The sequence below is a fragment of the Poecilia formosa genome, unplaced genomic scaffold (genome assembly GCF_000485575.1).
Source record: "Poecilia formosa unplaced genomic scaffold, Poecilia_formosa-5.1.2 Scaffold13, whole genome shotgun sequence".
NCBI lineage: Eukaryota > Metazoa > Chordata > Actinopteri > Cyprinodontiformes > Poeciliidae > Poecilia > Poecilia formosa.
The window spans coordinates 1950790-1967568 of NW_006799952.1; the positions used below are offsets into that span (position 1 = coordinate 1950790).

At 40.1% G+C, this 16779-nt stretch overlaps 1 protein-coding gene across 19 annotated transcripts in view; it reads left to right on the plus strand.

Moving 5' to 3' along the window:
* Positions 1-16779, plus strand: part of magi2b (membrane associated guanylate kinase, WW and PDZ domain containing 2b) — a 105353-nt gene that overhangs the window by 11790 nt on the left and 76784 nt on the right. For 11 of the 19 annotated variants that reach the window (XM_016668069.1, XM_016668071.1, XM_016668072.1 and 8 more), the window contains exons 1-2: positions 11828-12128; positions 16021-16137. In XM_016668069.1, coding sequence (XP_016523555.1) covers positions 11843-12128; positions 16021-16137 — 403 coding nt within the window. In that variant the 5' untranslated portion in view covers positions 11828-11842. Of the gene's footprint in view, positions 1-11827; positions 12129-12159; positions 12273-16020; positions 16138-16779 lie in introns of those variants that run through there. The other 8 variants (XM_016668078.1, XM_016668079.1, XM_007545574.2 and 5 more) reach the window with 2 other exon arrangements.

The window sequence follows — 16779 nt, forward strand, 5'->3', positions numbered from 1 at the left end:
CTGTCTGAGACAGAACTGGTGCATAAAATCCCTTTTGAGGATTTTTCTTCCTTTAGTTTGATGATCATCCCTCCCTCTTAGCATAAATCATATCTTACTTAGACAGGCAGGGCTCCAGCTGATGGTTTGCGTTCCTAGGGTAGATTAGCCAGATTAGACTTCTCTGTCAGTTTATGATTTGAATTAGACGGATTATGAAAGATGAGATACAGAGCTGAAACAGGTGGGGGGCTACCAACAATGCTCTGGGATTTATTTTTATTTCTATGGAAGCTTGTTGTTTCCCCTGGGATAAACATAAGTTCCTGCATGCAGGTGCTCCTGGATGAAAAAACTAGTATTCTATGGATTACATTTTTTTCATTTATTTTTGTAACTCTTGTAATTTTGACACAGAAATGTCAGCCTATCTCTGTATAGTATGGCATATGCATATGATTCTTAGTTAACATCTTTATACCTCATAATTAAGTCAGCAGTCTTATTCTCTAGACTATTTTTATATTAGAGTTTTTGTTCTTAGCATTCAGATTTTTGGAAAAGCAGCATGTTTTCTAGAGCGTTTAGCCGTAATCATCAAAACTATTAGAAACAAAGCTTAAAAAAATCACTCCAAGCATGGAATTAACCTGAGTTTCACTCTTTAAAATGACTAAACAAACCTTATTATTGTATTCAGTAAATGCATAAAAAACCCCACTGAATACTGATTTAAATTACTTTTGTACTTATTCGCAGTTTGCATCTACGCCAACATTTTTTATTATAGTAACGGATCATTCTGTGCAAGGCTGTAATTTAATCGCTGCTCCGTCTTAAATGTGGGTTTAAACTCCACTGCTGGGTTAATCACGCTCGATGCTGCAGCAGGCAGCTTTCTGCCTTCCTAAAAGAAATCTCAGCTCATGTGTTAAAAGCGCTTCATCTACATTCAGGATTTCTACTGATGCAGCTTTTTCCTTCTTCCAGCAGAGGGTGTTGTAGCTCTCTGAGACGTCAGTGCTGCAGCAGAAGCAGTTCTTTATCTGCCCTGACACCCTCACTGTCGCTCTGTGGTTCTTTATTTCACTTCAGAGGGAAAGTTAATAATTATGCTGTCCAGTATTTTAATCTTCACATGAAAGTTATGAGTAACTATGACAACTGCTGATCTTGCCTCAGCCTGAATGCGTCTGTAATTATCTTCAGGCTGTCTGGTTTGAGTTCAGGCTGTCTGGAACAATGTTACCTGCTGTGGTGGCTGAACTGATGCAACTGTGCTGCACGAAATGGAGCAATAGATTCATGGCTGTAATGACCAAGCTGTCAGTATCCTCAGGTTTCCCAGTAATGGCATCTGTGATAGCTAGAATTATACGTCTTCAGCGTGTAGAAAAACACATAAACACAGTTTTTACTTTGTATCATCAAATCCTCTATTATTTGTTTTCTTTTAAAGGAACAAGAGTTTTCTTTGCTTTAAATAATGTGCTGCATGTTTGTTGTTTTCCCCTCGATTTGCAATTAACTGAACTCCTCTTGTTGTTGCTGCAAGTTTCTAAATGAGCAAGAACGTTTAATGGAGCTTCTTCTACGTTCATCACATTATAGATGGCTTATGAAGGATCCGGTGGTCATTACACTGAGTAACATCACCTCACCTGGCAATTTACAAAATATATCTGCTGGTTGTAACCATCCAATATGATCCACTATGAGCAAGATGCTTATCAATAACAGACCACAGTTAATTGTCAGCAACTTTTCCATGAGGGGGCTGACAACTGGCTCAGTTTAATTTGTCCAAGAGTTTCTTTTTTAGGGACAATTTAGGACAGGAGTGCATGACTCAAAAAGATTTTGTGACTCAGCTTTTTAATTTCCTGCAGAAACACAGTTTGCTGCTGTGTTAAGCTAGTATTTGTGTTAGGTGTGATGTTATCATGCAGTACTGTGAAAAGTATTTGTCCCCTATAACTGATTTCTTGTGTCTTTGTATTTATTGTCACACTTAAATGTTTCAGATAATCAAATGCAATATTTGAGGAAAATAACCTGAGTAAATACAAAATACAAGCTATACAAGCCAACCTGGACCCTTGCAAAAATAAAAAATAAAAAATCTTCACCTAAACTTAATGTCAGGCTGTGACCCTATAAGGATAAACAGTTATAGATATTGGATGGAGGACAAATGGATATTTAATGGGGTCTCCTAATTTTTCCACATGAAAGCAGCTAAAACATTGGTACTTTGCTGCTATATAGGCATATACATGATTCATCTTTGTGTTTTTTTGTGGTATTTCTGCCTCCCCATAGATTAGCTGTTAACCATGTTTTGTCACACCTGTACATGTTGAGCAGCACGTCTGTGGTGTGAATGTCTTAATTATTACCCACCTGCCGTACTCGTATATAACTTTCCACAGACTTTATGTGCACATCCAGCAGAGTCAAGGTTTCCCGCAGAAAACTCGCTAACCCCGGTGGTTGAGGCGCTTGGCAGTCATTCGTCCAGCAGCTTGCCGTGTTTTTGAGCTAAAAAATGTTTAAAGTTGACAGGAAATTTNTTGTTCAAATTGCTAACATATATTTTCTTGTTTTGCTGCGTCCTTAATAGCAGATTTATTAAGGATGCAGCCCTCCACTACGTCTTTGTGGAAAACCGAGAGCGGCAGAGATACCAGCGGCTTATATATGTACGTTTCCAGTTTTTTTTTTTTTTTTTTTTAACTTTGTGGGTGCGTCTTATAGCAGGGTGCGCTCTAGTCTGGAAAATACGGTATATTTTCATACCGGTTTCAACATTTAAATGCTGCTTTATTTTAGAACCCTCAAGAGTAATTTTCAGCTTAATTTTTACACCAAAACGGTTCAAATATCAGACCTTTTCACCATGTAGTTGGTCATTTCAAAGAACACGACTAAAACTTTCAATGAAGTGGTTTTTTTAGGTTTATGTTTTCTGCTGCAAAGTGTTTACCAGCAGAGCCAAGAGCAGCTGGGAGTATTTAAATTTTTAAATACTTCAGTCTGGCTTCTGCTTGCTTACTTTACATTACAGCCTGCATGCTGTAAATCAGAGTATGAGCAGTGTCTTGGCTGGTCGTGGAGAAGATGCTCTGCTTTGTGTTTTATCGGCATTTTTGAGCACAGAGTATTATCAGCATGTAAAAGCAAAAGCAGCCCCCAAATAAACTTGGTGAGACGACAGGAGCACAGTTACCGAGGAGTCTAAAGTGGGTAGAAATGGAAGCACTCAAGCAATTTTTTTAAAAGTTTCCCTGCTTACAAATAGTCACTTTGCTCCTTATGCACCAAGCCTCTCAGCCCGTTTTCATCCCCAGAGCTTTGGAAAAATATGCAGAGGATTTACGGACGCAGCTGTAAACGGAGACATCTCACTCTTCGCCTGTGCTGCATGGCACCTGTCGTTATTTAATTACAACAATTCAATACTTACCTTTTATTTTTCACTGTCTGAGACAGAACTGGTGCATAAAATCCCTTTTGAGGATTTTTCTTCCTTTAGTTTGATGATCATCCCTCCCTCTTAGCATAAATCATATCTTACTTAGACAGGCAGGGCTCCAGCTGATGGTTTGCGTTCCTAGGGTAGATTAGCCAGATTAGACTTCTCTGTCAGTTTATGATTTGAATTAGACGGATTATGAAAGATGAGATACAGAGCTGAAACAGGTGGGGGGCTACCAACAATGCTCTGGGATTTATTTTCATTTCTATGGAAGCTTGTTGTTTCCCCTGGGATAAACATAAGTTCCTGCATGCAGGTGCTCCTGGATGAAAAAACTAGTATTCTATGGATTACATTTTTTTCATTTATTTTTGTAACTCTTGTAATTTTGACACAGAAATGTCAGCCTATCTCTGTATAGTATGGCATATGCATTTGATTCTTAGTTAACATCTTTATACCTCATAATTAAGTCAGCAGTCTTATTCTCTAGACTATTTTTATATTAGAGTTTTTGTTCTTAGCATTCAGATTTTTGGAAAAGCAGCATGTTTTCTAGAGCGTTTAGCCGTAATCATCAAAACTATTAGAAACAAAGCTTAAAAAAATCACTCCAAGCATGGAATTAACCTGAGTTTCACTCTTTAAAATGACTAAACAAACCTTATTATTGTATTCAGTAAATGCATAAAAAACCCCACTGAATACTGATTTAAATTACTTTTGTACTTATTCGCAGTTTGCATCTACGCCAACATTTTTTATTATAGTAACGGATCATTCTGTGCAAGGCTGTAATTTAATCGCTGCTCCGTCTTAAATGTGGGTTTAAACTCCACTGCTGGGTTAATCACGCTCGATGCTGCAGCAGGCAGCTTTCTGCCTTCCTAAAAGAAATCTCAGCTCATGTGTTAAAAGCGCTTCATCTGCATTCAGGATTTCTACTGATGCAGCTTTTTCCTTCTTCCAGCAGAGGGCGTTGTAGCTCTCTGAGACGTCAGTGCTGCAGCAGAAGCAGTTCTTTATCTGCCCTGACACCCTCACTGTCGCTCTGTGGTTCTTTATTTCACTTCAGAGGGAAAGTTAATAATTATGCTGTCCAGTATTTTAATCTTCACATGAAAGTTATGAGTAACTATGACAACTGCTGATCTTGCCTCAGCCTGAATGCGTCTGTAATTATCTTCAGGCTGTCTGGTTTGAGTTCAGGCTGTCTGGAACGATGTTACCTGCTGTGGTGGCTGAACTGATGCAACTGTGCTGCACGAAATGGAGCAATAGATTCATGGCTGTAATGACCAAGCTGTCAGTATCCTCAGGTTTCCCAGTAATGGCATCTGTGATAGCTAGAATTATACGTCTTCAGCGTGTAGAAAAACACATAAACACAGTTTTTACTTTGTATCATCAAATCCTCTATTATTTGTTTTCTTTTAAAGGAACAAGAGTTTTCTTTGCTTTAAATAATGTGCTGCATGTTTGTTGTTTTCCCCTCGATTTGCAATTAACTGAACTCCTCTTGTTGTTGCTGCAAGTTTCTAAATGAGCAAGAACGTTTAATGGAGCTTCTTCTACGTTCATCACATTATAGATGGCTTATGAAGGATCCGGTGGTCATTACACTGAGTAACATCACCTCACCTGGCAATTTACAAAATATATCTGCTGGTTGTAACCATCCAATATGATCCACTATGAGCAAGATGCTTATCAATAACAGACCACAGTTAATTGTCAGCAACTTTTCCATGAGGGGGCTGACAACTGGCTCAGTTTAATTTGTCCAAGAGTTTCTTTTTTAGGGACAATTTAGGACAGGAGTGCATGACTCAAAAAGATTTTGTGACTCAGCTTTTTAATTTCCTGCAGAAACACAGTTTGCTGCTGTGTTAAGCTAGTATTTGTGTTAGGTGTAATGTTATCATGCAGTACTGTGAAAAGTATTTGTCCCCTATAACTGATTTCTTGTGTCTTTGTATTTATTGTCACACTTAAATGTTTCAGATAATCAAATGCAATATTTGAGGAAAATAACCTGAGTAAATACAAAATACAAGCTATACAAGCCAACCTGGACCCTTGCAAAAATAAAAAATAAAAAATCTTCACCTAAACTTAATGTCAGGCTGTGACCCTATAAGGATAAGCAGTTATAGATATTGGATGGAGGACAAATGGATATTTAATGGGGTCTCCTAATTTTTCCACATGAAAGCAGCTAAAACATTGGTACTTTGCTGCTATATAGGCATATACATGATTCATCTTTGTGTTTTTGTGGTATTTCTGCCTCCCCATAGATTAGCTGTTAACCATGTTTTGTCACACCTGTACATGTTGAGCAGCACGTCTGTGGTGTGAGTGTCTTAATTATTACCCACCTGTCATACTCGTATATAACTTTCCACAGACTTTATGTGCACATCCAGCAGAGTCAAGGTTTCCCGCAGAAAACTCGCTAACCCCGGTGGTTGAGGTGCTTGGCAGTCATTCGTCCAGCAGCTTGCCGTGTTTTTGAGCTAAAAAATGTTTAAAGTTGACAGGAAATTTAAAAATATCACTTGATAATTATGTGTTATTGGAAGATCGGAAGATTAATATCTGAACATGAAGTATAAAGTCTTTAAAAAATGCAAATATATATATAAAAATAACTTACATAAATAAGCAATGCTAAGCCTGGCGGGGCCCCAAATTAAGCCTTGTACCCCGCCAGGCTTGTAATACACTTGGGGAAACTCTGAGAGTGTTTTCATAAAGCAGAAAAACTCAATCAGGTTGTTACACTTGTGTTTACTTTGTTTTCTTAAGTAACTTGAAGGACAATTTATCAGTACAGACAAGCTTTATTAGACTGTTTGCCGCGTTATAATCATCAGGTTGCCTTTCCTCAGCTTTTGTTTCAATCATTGTGGGTTTTTTTTTGTATCGACTGGAGACTCGCCGATTCTGAATTTAAAGCCCCCAGATTATCGACTGCTGCTCCACCAGAATGATGAGTATTTTACGGCTCAATGTTGCCCTTAAGAGTCCTTTATATTTTGCGCTCTCCCATTGTGTTGTTTCTTTATTATTATTATTTCCTGCTCCTGCAAAACGATAAACGACCCCGCTTGTACTGTTGCACTTTCTCCACCCTCCTTCCCTCTTGTGTCAGTGCCGTTGTTTTCATTTAGATGCATCCTGCATGTTGTTTCTGATGGAGTCTGAAGAGCTCTGCTCGAGTTGAAGAGCGCAATCAGGAATGACAAACACCGCCGTACAGCCGCTGCAAAAACACCAGCACACCGACGCGTGGGCACCCCTGGGTCCATCAGTATTTATCTCATCACTGTTGGTTGTATGATTTAAAGTGAAACGAGGAATTCATTTACCTGCTGAGGGAGGAGGGATCGTTCTTATAACCTTTCATCTTTAATCCTGCAGTCTCATTTGTAGTGCAGCCGTGTTTCCCTTTAATGTGGCTCTGAGGTTGTCAATGTGTGTCTGATCGTGATTATGGCACTGTAGGGAAAGACATGGTGGGACATCATCATTAAGACCGGTTTGAGGATCAATATTAGGACCTTCAGGAGAAAGACTCTGTCATTTACTGCTAGAAATAGGCCTTCCCTCCTGCTGCCACTAAAACAGATACTTCATCCACAGCTGGACGACTTCAACATGACAACAAAAAGCAGAATTAAACAGAAGTTTTTATATTCCTTTATTGATATTCCTCTAGTTACAATGTTAAAAGTGTTTCAACAATATCAGGCCAATATGGAAGATTTGTTTGGTTGGTTGTAACTATAAAGATGTTGTTGTAACTGTGCAGAGGAACTAATTATAGAGACTGGAGGCTTCTGATATGGGCAACACGGGCATGTTGAAGGGGTGATTCGCCCAGGGCGCCAGCTGCTTCTGATTGGGGGTGCAGAAACGCTTTGAGGGCACGGGCGAAGGACATTTTACTTTTTTTTATAACATGCAAACATAAATCTTATCAGCTGCAGCAGTGTTCACAAAAGAGACAGAAACAACAACAGAAAAGTCTCCATTTGTTTCTTGTCTTTAAATATTAGACAGGTGTCTTCACTTCCTCTTTCAAAAACACTTTTTTTCTCATCAGCGTTAAGCCCAGTGTGAATTGACACGCCTGTTCTATTTTATGAGTGCTGCATATATTTCATCTCTTGTCTTTATTTTATTTTTGGACAGTTTCTGGGGAAACTTGCTTATCTTTAAAGGTAATTTATCAATAAATTGGATTTTGATTTGATGTTGTAGGAGCCATTGCTTTAACAGTTTCTGTTTCGTCTAAACTCTGTGATTAACCAGCATAACGATGTTCCTGAAGTTTTGGTTTTCAAAATGCACGTATTTGCAGATGCAAACCTGCACTAATGCACTAATCAGGCAAAAAACACTAACAGCATTGACATGTGAAGTGAAAAACAACCCTGATCATTTATTCATCTTGTGCTTCGGGTTTGTTGTTATCTGCATTTATAAAAGTGTGTAACTCAGGATCGGTGACCATGTGGTCTGATCCCACAGATGAGTTAATGCAGCTCAAGCTGCAGAAGAAGTTAATACTGGCTCCAATGGAAAGACTTCAGAATACACAATGGATCACTGCTTGTTGCATATGGGTGAAAAAATCAGATGAAACTTTATGAAATATATCCATAAACTAACTTTTGTCAGTAAAGTAACCTTTTTTAATTATTTATTGCCACATTTGTATATTCGTTTTTAATTGTTTATGCTTTTTTGTTTAAGAAATGCAAATATTTATGCCCCTTTGTAATCTGAGCAACCCAATGTAGAAATAGGTGAAAGTTATTGATTACGAAGCCTCTCGGGGTTTTGTTCTCCATGACAACCACTCTGGAAAAACAGCATCTCGCGTCTCCTCTGCCTGCACGCCCCCAACCGCCAGCTCACATCCCAACCTTCAACTCGCCCTCACTTCATCCACTGCGGCGCTCGTCCGTGTCTCAGGGGAGATCCGAGCCAGCCGGTGGTGAGTCGGGATTTAAATAAGTGGATATACAATCAGAGTCAGAGCTGACAACGGTTAATTCCTGAAGCATTACTGCAGGATTGTTTGCGTTTAAGAGTTTAGTGGTGAAACTCGGTGAATCAGTGTGCAGAGACGGCGTTGCTCTCCTGTCGTGGCCTGATGGTGGAGTGGATATGTCAGAACTAATTATGTCTACCCAAATCAAACAAAATGGCTCCTGTTAGCTCCTGCATCTACATTCTCCATGCAAACCCAACTTTATAATGCACACACACACCTGTCTGCTGGAAGAACTCTGTGTTTGCAAATCACAAGAAATCCTAAAGCTCTTAATATATGGACACTTTAGGGCTGCTAGGTGAAGATTATTGGTCGAAACTGATGTGTGTTGCTTGAGGAAACAACACATTTCTCAAGATTCACTAAAGATATGTAAGGAATAAATAATTTAATAGGATATAAAAACTAACAAAGTGTAATAAACATTTTTGTTTTGTTCTTTTTATTCGAGTCTCCAAGTCAAACGTACTTGATTTGTTAAGATGCACAAAATAATGTCATTTATTGCACTGTGAAAAAAAACATTGTGACAATTTATTTAACTCTGATTGTTAAATAAATTCCTGTTTGCGGCCTCCGTAGCCAAGCCTATTGGCTAAAAACACAGATTGTGTTTTAAGTCAATTTTGAAAAACCATAGCGCGTTTTTTATGCACAGCTTGCAAATCTGAAAGGATCGTCCTAATCAATTCACACTTCCAGTGACATTTACAGTAACAGAGAGACGCTGCGGCTCCTGGTCTCTCTGCGTCACGTGATCTGCTCTGCATGGTTTACTCAGACGTCCCAAACTGCCCAGGAGAGCACAGCTGAAACAATAAGTATTGAGCTGCAATATGTTCATAGCAAAACAAGAAATTATGAAGCAGGATAACAATGTTTTTCTGTTGGCGTAAAGATGAAAGCAAATATGGAGTCTATTTTCTGTATTTTTCGCCGATCATATATGCTTTTGAAGCTGCCAGGTCAGGCTGGATGCTGTTTCAACTTATCAAAATAAATTATGTGTTGTTCTTCGCTACTGAGGGCGCAGAGGTCAAGATTTACAACCTACTTCACTGCAACCTTGACAAAAAAGTGCATTATTAACAGCGTGCCTGTGTTAAAAATGCAATAATATACAAACTGTCTTCCATGCAGATGACTTGGAAGATGGGAAGATTACAGTCAGACACTTATTTTCTCCAACAATTAATTTAAAACCAGACAAACAAGCAAATTATAAGAAAATGGAATATGAAGTCTAAACTGTAACCATTAAAATGGCATCAAAGTTGATATTTCTAACGGCGTTTCTCTCTTAGTTGTGCGGCTGTGTGTGCTTGTTAGTCCACGTCCTGTCAAACTGGGAGCGAAGCTGAAGAGGAGCTTTGAAATTAACAGGTTGGCACAACAGAGTCGCTTCCCATCAAATGCACACATGTCGAGTCATTTCCGAGCAATATTCACTTAAACTCTGCTTTTTTAATGAGTGAAATTTACCCCATGAGCTCAGTGACCGTCTCTCCTCCGTAATCGGGTTTTATATGTGCTGAGTTTTACCATCGTTATCGTTGCTTCTGATCGATTCCAGCCATCAAACCGAAGCGCTGTTGTTCCATCTGTGTGTCTGTTCCTGCGTAGTTTGTCTCATCATGTTGACATGCTTTTATGTTAAAGTTTGTGATTGTCTCATTTACCCCACCATACAAGCACTACAAGATGGAGAAGCTGAAATAAGACTTTTGATGTTTTTCTGATGATTGCTACAGGATCACCACAGTGCATGTTTCTACTGAAAAAGGAATCGAGTTCTTTAAAGGCGTGAGAGAAAAGGGAGTCAGATCAACAGGAAGACATTTACTGACTGGACAACCTGCAATTTTAACTGTCTACTCTGGGCATTGTTATGATGAGAACCTCACATTAACTCTGCAGTGCTTTCTTAAATATATGGAAGAGTGCAAACATTTAATCCTCTAAACCATGGACTTTAGTGTATATGACGGTGATTTTATGTGACGTGCATCGTTGAGAAGTGGAAGGAAACGTGGCATTAATTTCGATCAATAAAAATCAGGAAGGTGTGACGTGGATTTGTGTTACTCCGATGCCTTCAGATATACACGTGTGTAACTCAAGCTCAGCAATAAGACCAGAGGCCCTTTGTAACTCTGGAGGAACTGCAGAGATCCACGGCTCAGGTGGGGGGAAGCTGTCGACAGAACAACTATGATCATGCAGTCAACATTTCTGGTCTTTATGGAAGAACAGGAAGAAATAAAGGTAAAGGAAGACTAACAGAAAACTAACTGAACATTTTGCCTTTATTCAAAAGGTGAAAGGTGTGTAGCCAAAAAAATAAATAACACTGCACTTTGAACGCACCATCACAGGAATCATCAGGCACTCAGTACCTTGGAGAAACTCTCCTCCCATCCATGGTGGAGGAAAGGCCATTTTCTCCAGGCGTAGCAGCTGCTGCTGGACTCCAGCGAGGAATCTGGAGCTGATTGTAAATAGGCCACCTTGTTGAAAGTCACTGTATGGTGGCACAGATTTTCATTTCTTTCTCTTTTTTCTTTTTTTGCTTGCGTGTTTGTTTTGGATAAACGGACTTTACAGTGAGTCAGTGTTGACTGGCTGAGCTACTGTATTTCTCTGTAGTGGATGTTGTCTGCCTGCCTAGATGGGTTTGCGATTGATAGCACTGACTTTCTCTGAGATCTGGGTATATCTTATACATGTCTATCCTTTTGCTTTCTTGATCCAAACAATCACCAAGCAATCCGGCTGTAATGTTCTATACACGAGTTTTTAATATCTGTGGCATTGTTCGTCCTGCACAGTTAAGCCAGTCAAGCATTTTCAAATCAACCCATCCTGCAGACTTGGCTCATATCATCAGGATGTGTTTCTGTGCCGGTGTTTGTTTATTTTTGTTTTCTTGACCAAACCTCACTTAAGAAACTGCTCAAGGCATCTTCACTGGCATCTGCAGCTGTGAGCTCATCTGCCCTCCATGTGCGTATAACCTCAGAGTGACATATGCTGCTGCTGCGTTTTGCTGTATTCCTTCCTGCTGTGTGACGTAAACACAAGGTCAGTGTGGCGGGTGAGATGCAGAGTGTTGGAGGAATTTCTGAGGGCATCTGCCCGAAATCAGACATGCACAAAAATGGAAACCCACATCTACGAATGCCTTCGCATGCATGAACATTTTTATGCTGCCGTCAGACAGCTTTTCTGTCTTTGTCTTGCACACCCTCACACATGCACTTGCACACTCCAGTGCAGTAACACCAGAAGCAGATAGAGGCTGCTGCAGGATTGTGAAAATGGCCTGGCCAATCGGCTGGCAGTTTTTTTTTCCCTTTTTTTTTTTTCAGAGCCCGGCTTCCCACTGGCACATCTTCTTCTCCTCTTTTTTTTCCCTCCTCCTGACGGTCGTCGTCTCTCTCCATCTATCTGTGTCTCTCTCCATCTACCATCCCCCCCCCACCCAACACCCCCCATCCCGGTCGTCATCTTCTGGGATTAAAATTGGCTGCAGCCGGTTGCTGTGTGCCGGAGCAGCAGTTGGGAAGCAGAGGAAGACGGGGAAGACGGGGAGGTTTCACCAAGGTAAAGGAAGATGTGTGGCGGTGGGATGTGAAGCTAGAGGACGCCAGGGAGGACAGGCTGTCAGTGGATTTATACCTGTGGAGAAAGATGTTTTTTTAATTTTTTTTATTTTTTTTATCAACATCTGGGCCAGCTGCTGTTGAGGTGCATGGATCCCTCTTCACTGTCTGGCTTTCTTCATCTCAACCTCTCGCTCTCTCTGTCTTTCTCTGTGTGTGTGTGTGTGTGTGTGTGTGTGTACTCGTGTGCATGTATTAATATGTGTGTGTCGGCGTCTGCATGCCCAACACGAAGCCTGTGCCTGAATACAAAGCAGAGTGGTTTATCAGAGAATCATGGCAGGCCTGATGTTGATGAAGGTTTTACCCGTGCTTCCTTTTTCCTCCTCACTCCTCCTCTGGCTTTGCTGAAAACGGTGATGAAACGGTCTCGGTTTGTGCGAGCGGATGATGCATTATTGTTTTCTGAGAATCACAGAGTCACCTGTGTCAGGGACTCGTGTGCATGTGTTTGCACTGGGGCCCAATGCGTTTCCACTCCAGTGCAATGTGTCAACCCCCCCTGACAGGTAGGCGCCGCATCAACTTGTAGGCCCAAGGCTGTTGACTCAGTTTGGCAGGAGGTCAATATTGTATGCATGACTGGCAAGACATGTTTGTCATTTGTAAATGCTTAGGATGTAACCTCATCCCTTCCGCTGTCGGATGTGATACTATTGCATACCAAATGTTGCGTGTAGAGCGAGTTCCCCTCCTCTCGTCCTCCTGGGCTTCTCTTGTTTTAGATGCAGGCAGGAGAAACTATTTGTGGACCTTCTCATGAATCTTTCCCCGCTCTTTACTCCACTGCGTACAGTTGTGTTCTTTGCTCAGTTCTACTATGTTGCACTTCAGTGACTTAATGACAAGAAAAACAGCTTATACAGTATGTAATCTATGGAAACAGAGAAGCGTAGAGAAAAGGGGGTGCGAGCTGTTGTCCTCTGTAGCTTTTGTTACCTGACCTGCTGACACCGCACATCAAGTCCCTGTGGGATCACCGGTTTACACAATTACCCTGACGTGTCACTGGTGGCACTGGTTGGCTTGATTTGGCTGTGAAAGTTTGTACAAACTACAAGCCTGAATGCCTTAAACATTCAATTTATAACTTGTATTGCTTATAAAGCATGGGGAGTGGTACTTCTGATGCCAAAAATATCTTTAATTGTGACGTTTCAGTCAACAGAAATGGCCCAAAACTTCCACAAAACTCAACGGTTTCCCCGCTGTCTCTGGTCTTGCAATACAATATGGTCACTTCATGTGTAAGAGATGCTGAAGGCAGAAAAAAAATAATTATAGAAAACATATTGTTTTTACTTTTGCTGCTAACAGTTTAGTCACTCTGCACAATGAGCCAAACTAACTGGTTTTCTGACTTGCAAGTTAAACATCCAAAATTTAAAATAAACTTGAAAACTTATAATTGTCTAATGTTGAGTTTAGATGATTTATCTCCCAAAATATGAATTTTGACCTGGAAAGTTGGAGATTCTCAATTTCTTGATGTGAAAATCGATTATGCTGCTTTCTAAGTGTATATATACAGATAAATCACAAAATCACAAAATTACTCTAATTCCAGACAGATTAAGGTTTAATCCATGCATCTATGACCTGAGGTAACGTTATGAAGTGGCTTGGCCAGAATTCAGTCTTGAATCTGATTAAGAATTTGTGGAAGGAGGCAGGAAATAAAATTAGGGTGATGCAAAAAGCTGATCAATAAATCCATCTTTGTCTATATGCACTTGTTCTTGCACGGTCAAGGGTTCGCTGGGGCCTGTTTCCAGTGGTGACTGGGTGAGAGGTAGCTCACACACTGGACAGTCCACAGGACAATCACAGGGTGACACAGAGACACAGAGGACAGACACACACACACACTTAATGACAATTTAGTTATCATTTATCATAACAGTCAGGTTTTTAGACAGTGAGAGGAAGCCAGACGACCCAGAGAGAACCCACCACACATGGAAAACATGCAAACTGAATCCAGAACCTTTTTACTGCAAGGCAACTGTGCCACCCTGCAGTCCAAGACTGTGATTACTGTAATACCAATCATGATGTTATAATTATTCAGAAAGGTGTAAAAAAATAAATAAATAAAAATGGACATTTGGCATCAAATGTAAAAGCAAAAAAAACAAAAACAAAAAAACTACATATTTTGTCAGAAACTAACTTTCTGGTTGAATGATGATGAGTTTCAACTTAAATCTTCCTAGATGATAATTTTGGGCTCATATGAAGCTACAAAAACAACAACAACAAGCAAACAAACAATTTCTTGCATTTCTTAGGGTTTGAACATGCTTGTAACAAAGTTCCCACAGTAATAAATTAGATAAATCTAGAAAGAAACATATTATTACCTGTTGTTGCCAACTGTTGTTAGCAAGTCTATTGCTTTTCCAAATATTGCCCATGTTGCATTTCACATATTTAGAAAATAGATGTTTTTGGATCAAGGTTGGATAAATAAAATATGTCATAAAGTTAGAAAACAATCAGGATAGTACTATATCAGTGCCATAATTAATGAATACATTTTAACATGTTTACTGACATGTTTCTGGTCAGTAAACATGTTCCTCCAGGGGTTAAATCATTTAGTTTTAGAGAAAAAACACATTATTAGTGATTTTTGTTTTCGTAAACCTGCTCGCTAGACACAACCATCGACAAAATCTGCTGGTTTTCTCGTTTAAAACAGGCAACATGATGCTGTAAGGAGTCTTCATGTTCTCTCTTCATGCATGGGTTCTCTCTGGGTACTCCTGCTTCCTGTCAGTCCAAAAGCATGACTGCTAGGTCAATTGTTTATTGTTTAAGTATAAGTGTGTCTGTGTAATGTTGTGAGTGTTGCCCTGTGATGCTTTAGCGTCGTGTCCCAGTATAATCGCAAGATATTCCTAAGTATGTGGTTATATACATAAAATGCAGGTCAATTTATCGACTTTCTGCAGTTATTAAAGTCAGCCACATTCTTATTGCCTTTATTAGCTTGGTCATCGAAACCAACCAATAACGAACTCATCTGGTTTCCTGTCTAACAACTTGAATAAGGAGTTCTAGTGACTCCTGAGAAAAACAGGCTTTGAATAAGCAAACCTTACAGGTCCCTGCTGCTCCGCATCAATATGTAAAAAATATATTTTTATAATAGTTACCTGCTGCAGCTTTAATGGAGGGTTCTCTTTCAGGCCAAAAAACTATTAGCCACCGTGGCTAATTGTCAGCCATTTTAATTAGCTACATGCAAAGTTGATTAGCCACGACCTGATTACAGAGTTGCTTAAGAAAGAAACTTCTATGGTTTAAACTGAGGTCAAATGTAACTTATTGCAAGCTTAGATAAAGAACTGTGAGGATAAATTCTGTAGACTAAAATATGTTGGTTATAAAAAATAAAATAACTGTTTAGAGTAGCTTGTCTAGCTACCGATAGCTACATCCTGTTTCTCACTGATCAGCAATGTTATCTAGAAACCAGATGTTTGTTTAGGTTTGGAAAAGTTTCTACTCCCTGATGTCACTCAGCAGATGAATCTACACTTATTTCTGGCCCAATCTTTGTCAGTTTAAATCAAAGTACTCGCATCTGACTGCTTATGCTTTCTGAAGTGGCTGAAAGTGTACAAATGAATTAAACAGCCTTTTCTCTAAAACACTACTGACCTCCACAAAACATATAAAAGTGTTCAGGTTTGAGAAGAGTCGACTTGTTTAGGAACTGCTGTTTCTTGATTTAGCTCATTTTAATAGATTTTCGGAGACCGTTTGAGCAAAGCGTCTCTTTACACCGGATCCTGACTCAACTCTTTTTATTTGTATTTTTTTAGGGGGGGTAGTTGACAAAGATTTGCGGCACTACCTCAACCTTCGCTTCTCCAAGGGCTCAGTGGACCACGACCACCAGCAGATCATCAGAGACAACCTCTACCTCCGCACCGTTCCCTGTGAGTCCGCACTCTTCTCCTCACTGCTCTTCCACTCCTCTCTGATCTCACTGTCCTAATTGTTTCTTCTCCCTCTTTGTTTCTTTTTAAATAAGATGCTCTCGACTCCTCCCAGGGCCCTTTTTTTTCCTCCTCTCTTTCTTTCTCCCCTTTTAGTTTTGCCTCAGGATGTTTCCCTTTTATTTCTTTCATCGCACACACGCTCTTTCTCTCCGTCTCTCGCTGTCTATCGCTCCTTCTTTTCCCTCGGTCGTCCGAGGTTTCCACGGCAACCACCTTCTTGTCTGGAGGCTTGCGTTGTCGTGATGCCCTACCCCCTTCAGCACACATTCACAACACACACGGAGATATAAAGAGATAATAACGTCTCTCTTGGAAGTGTTTGGAAAATTTCGGCGTGCTGGACAAACAAGCCGTCACTCAGACGCTTCCTGCCAGCGGGTTCGTCGTGAAATCTGGGTTTTTGTCTCTCTCTCTATCTCTCTCTCTCACTCTCTCTGCGGGCCTTTTGCCTCGTATCCCCGGCAGGTCCTCCTTCTGTCAATGCATCGAACGGCTCATGAATCAGCTCGATGACTGGCTGTTACTCCTTGTTCGTGGAGCATGAGTCAGTGGATTCACACAGCCGTATTTTTTTTTTTT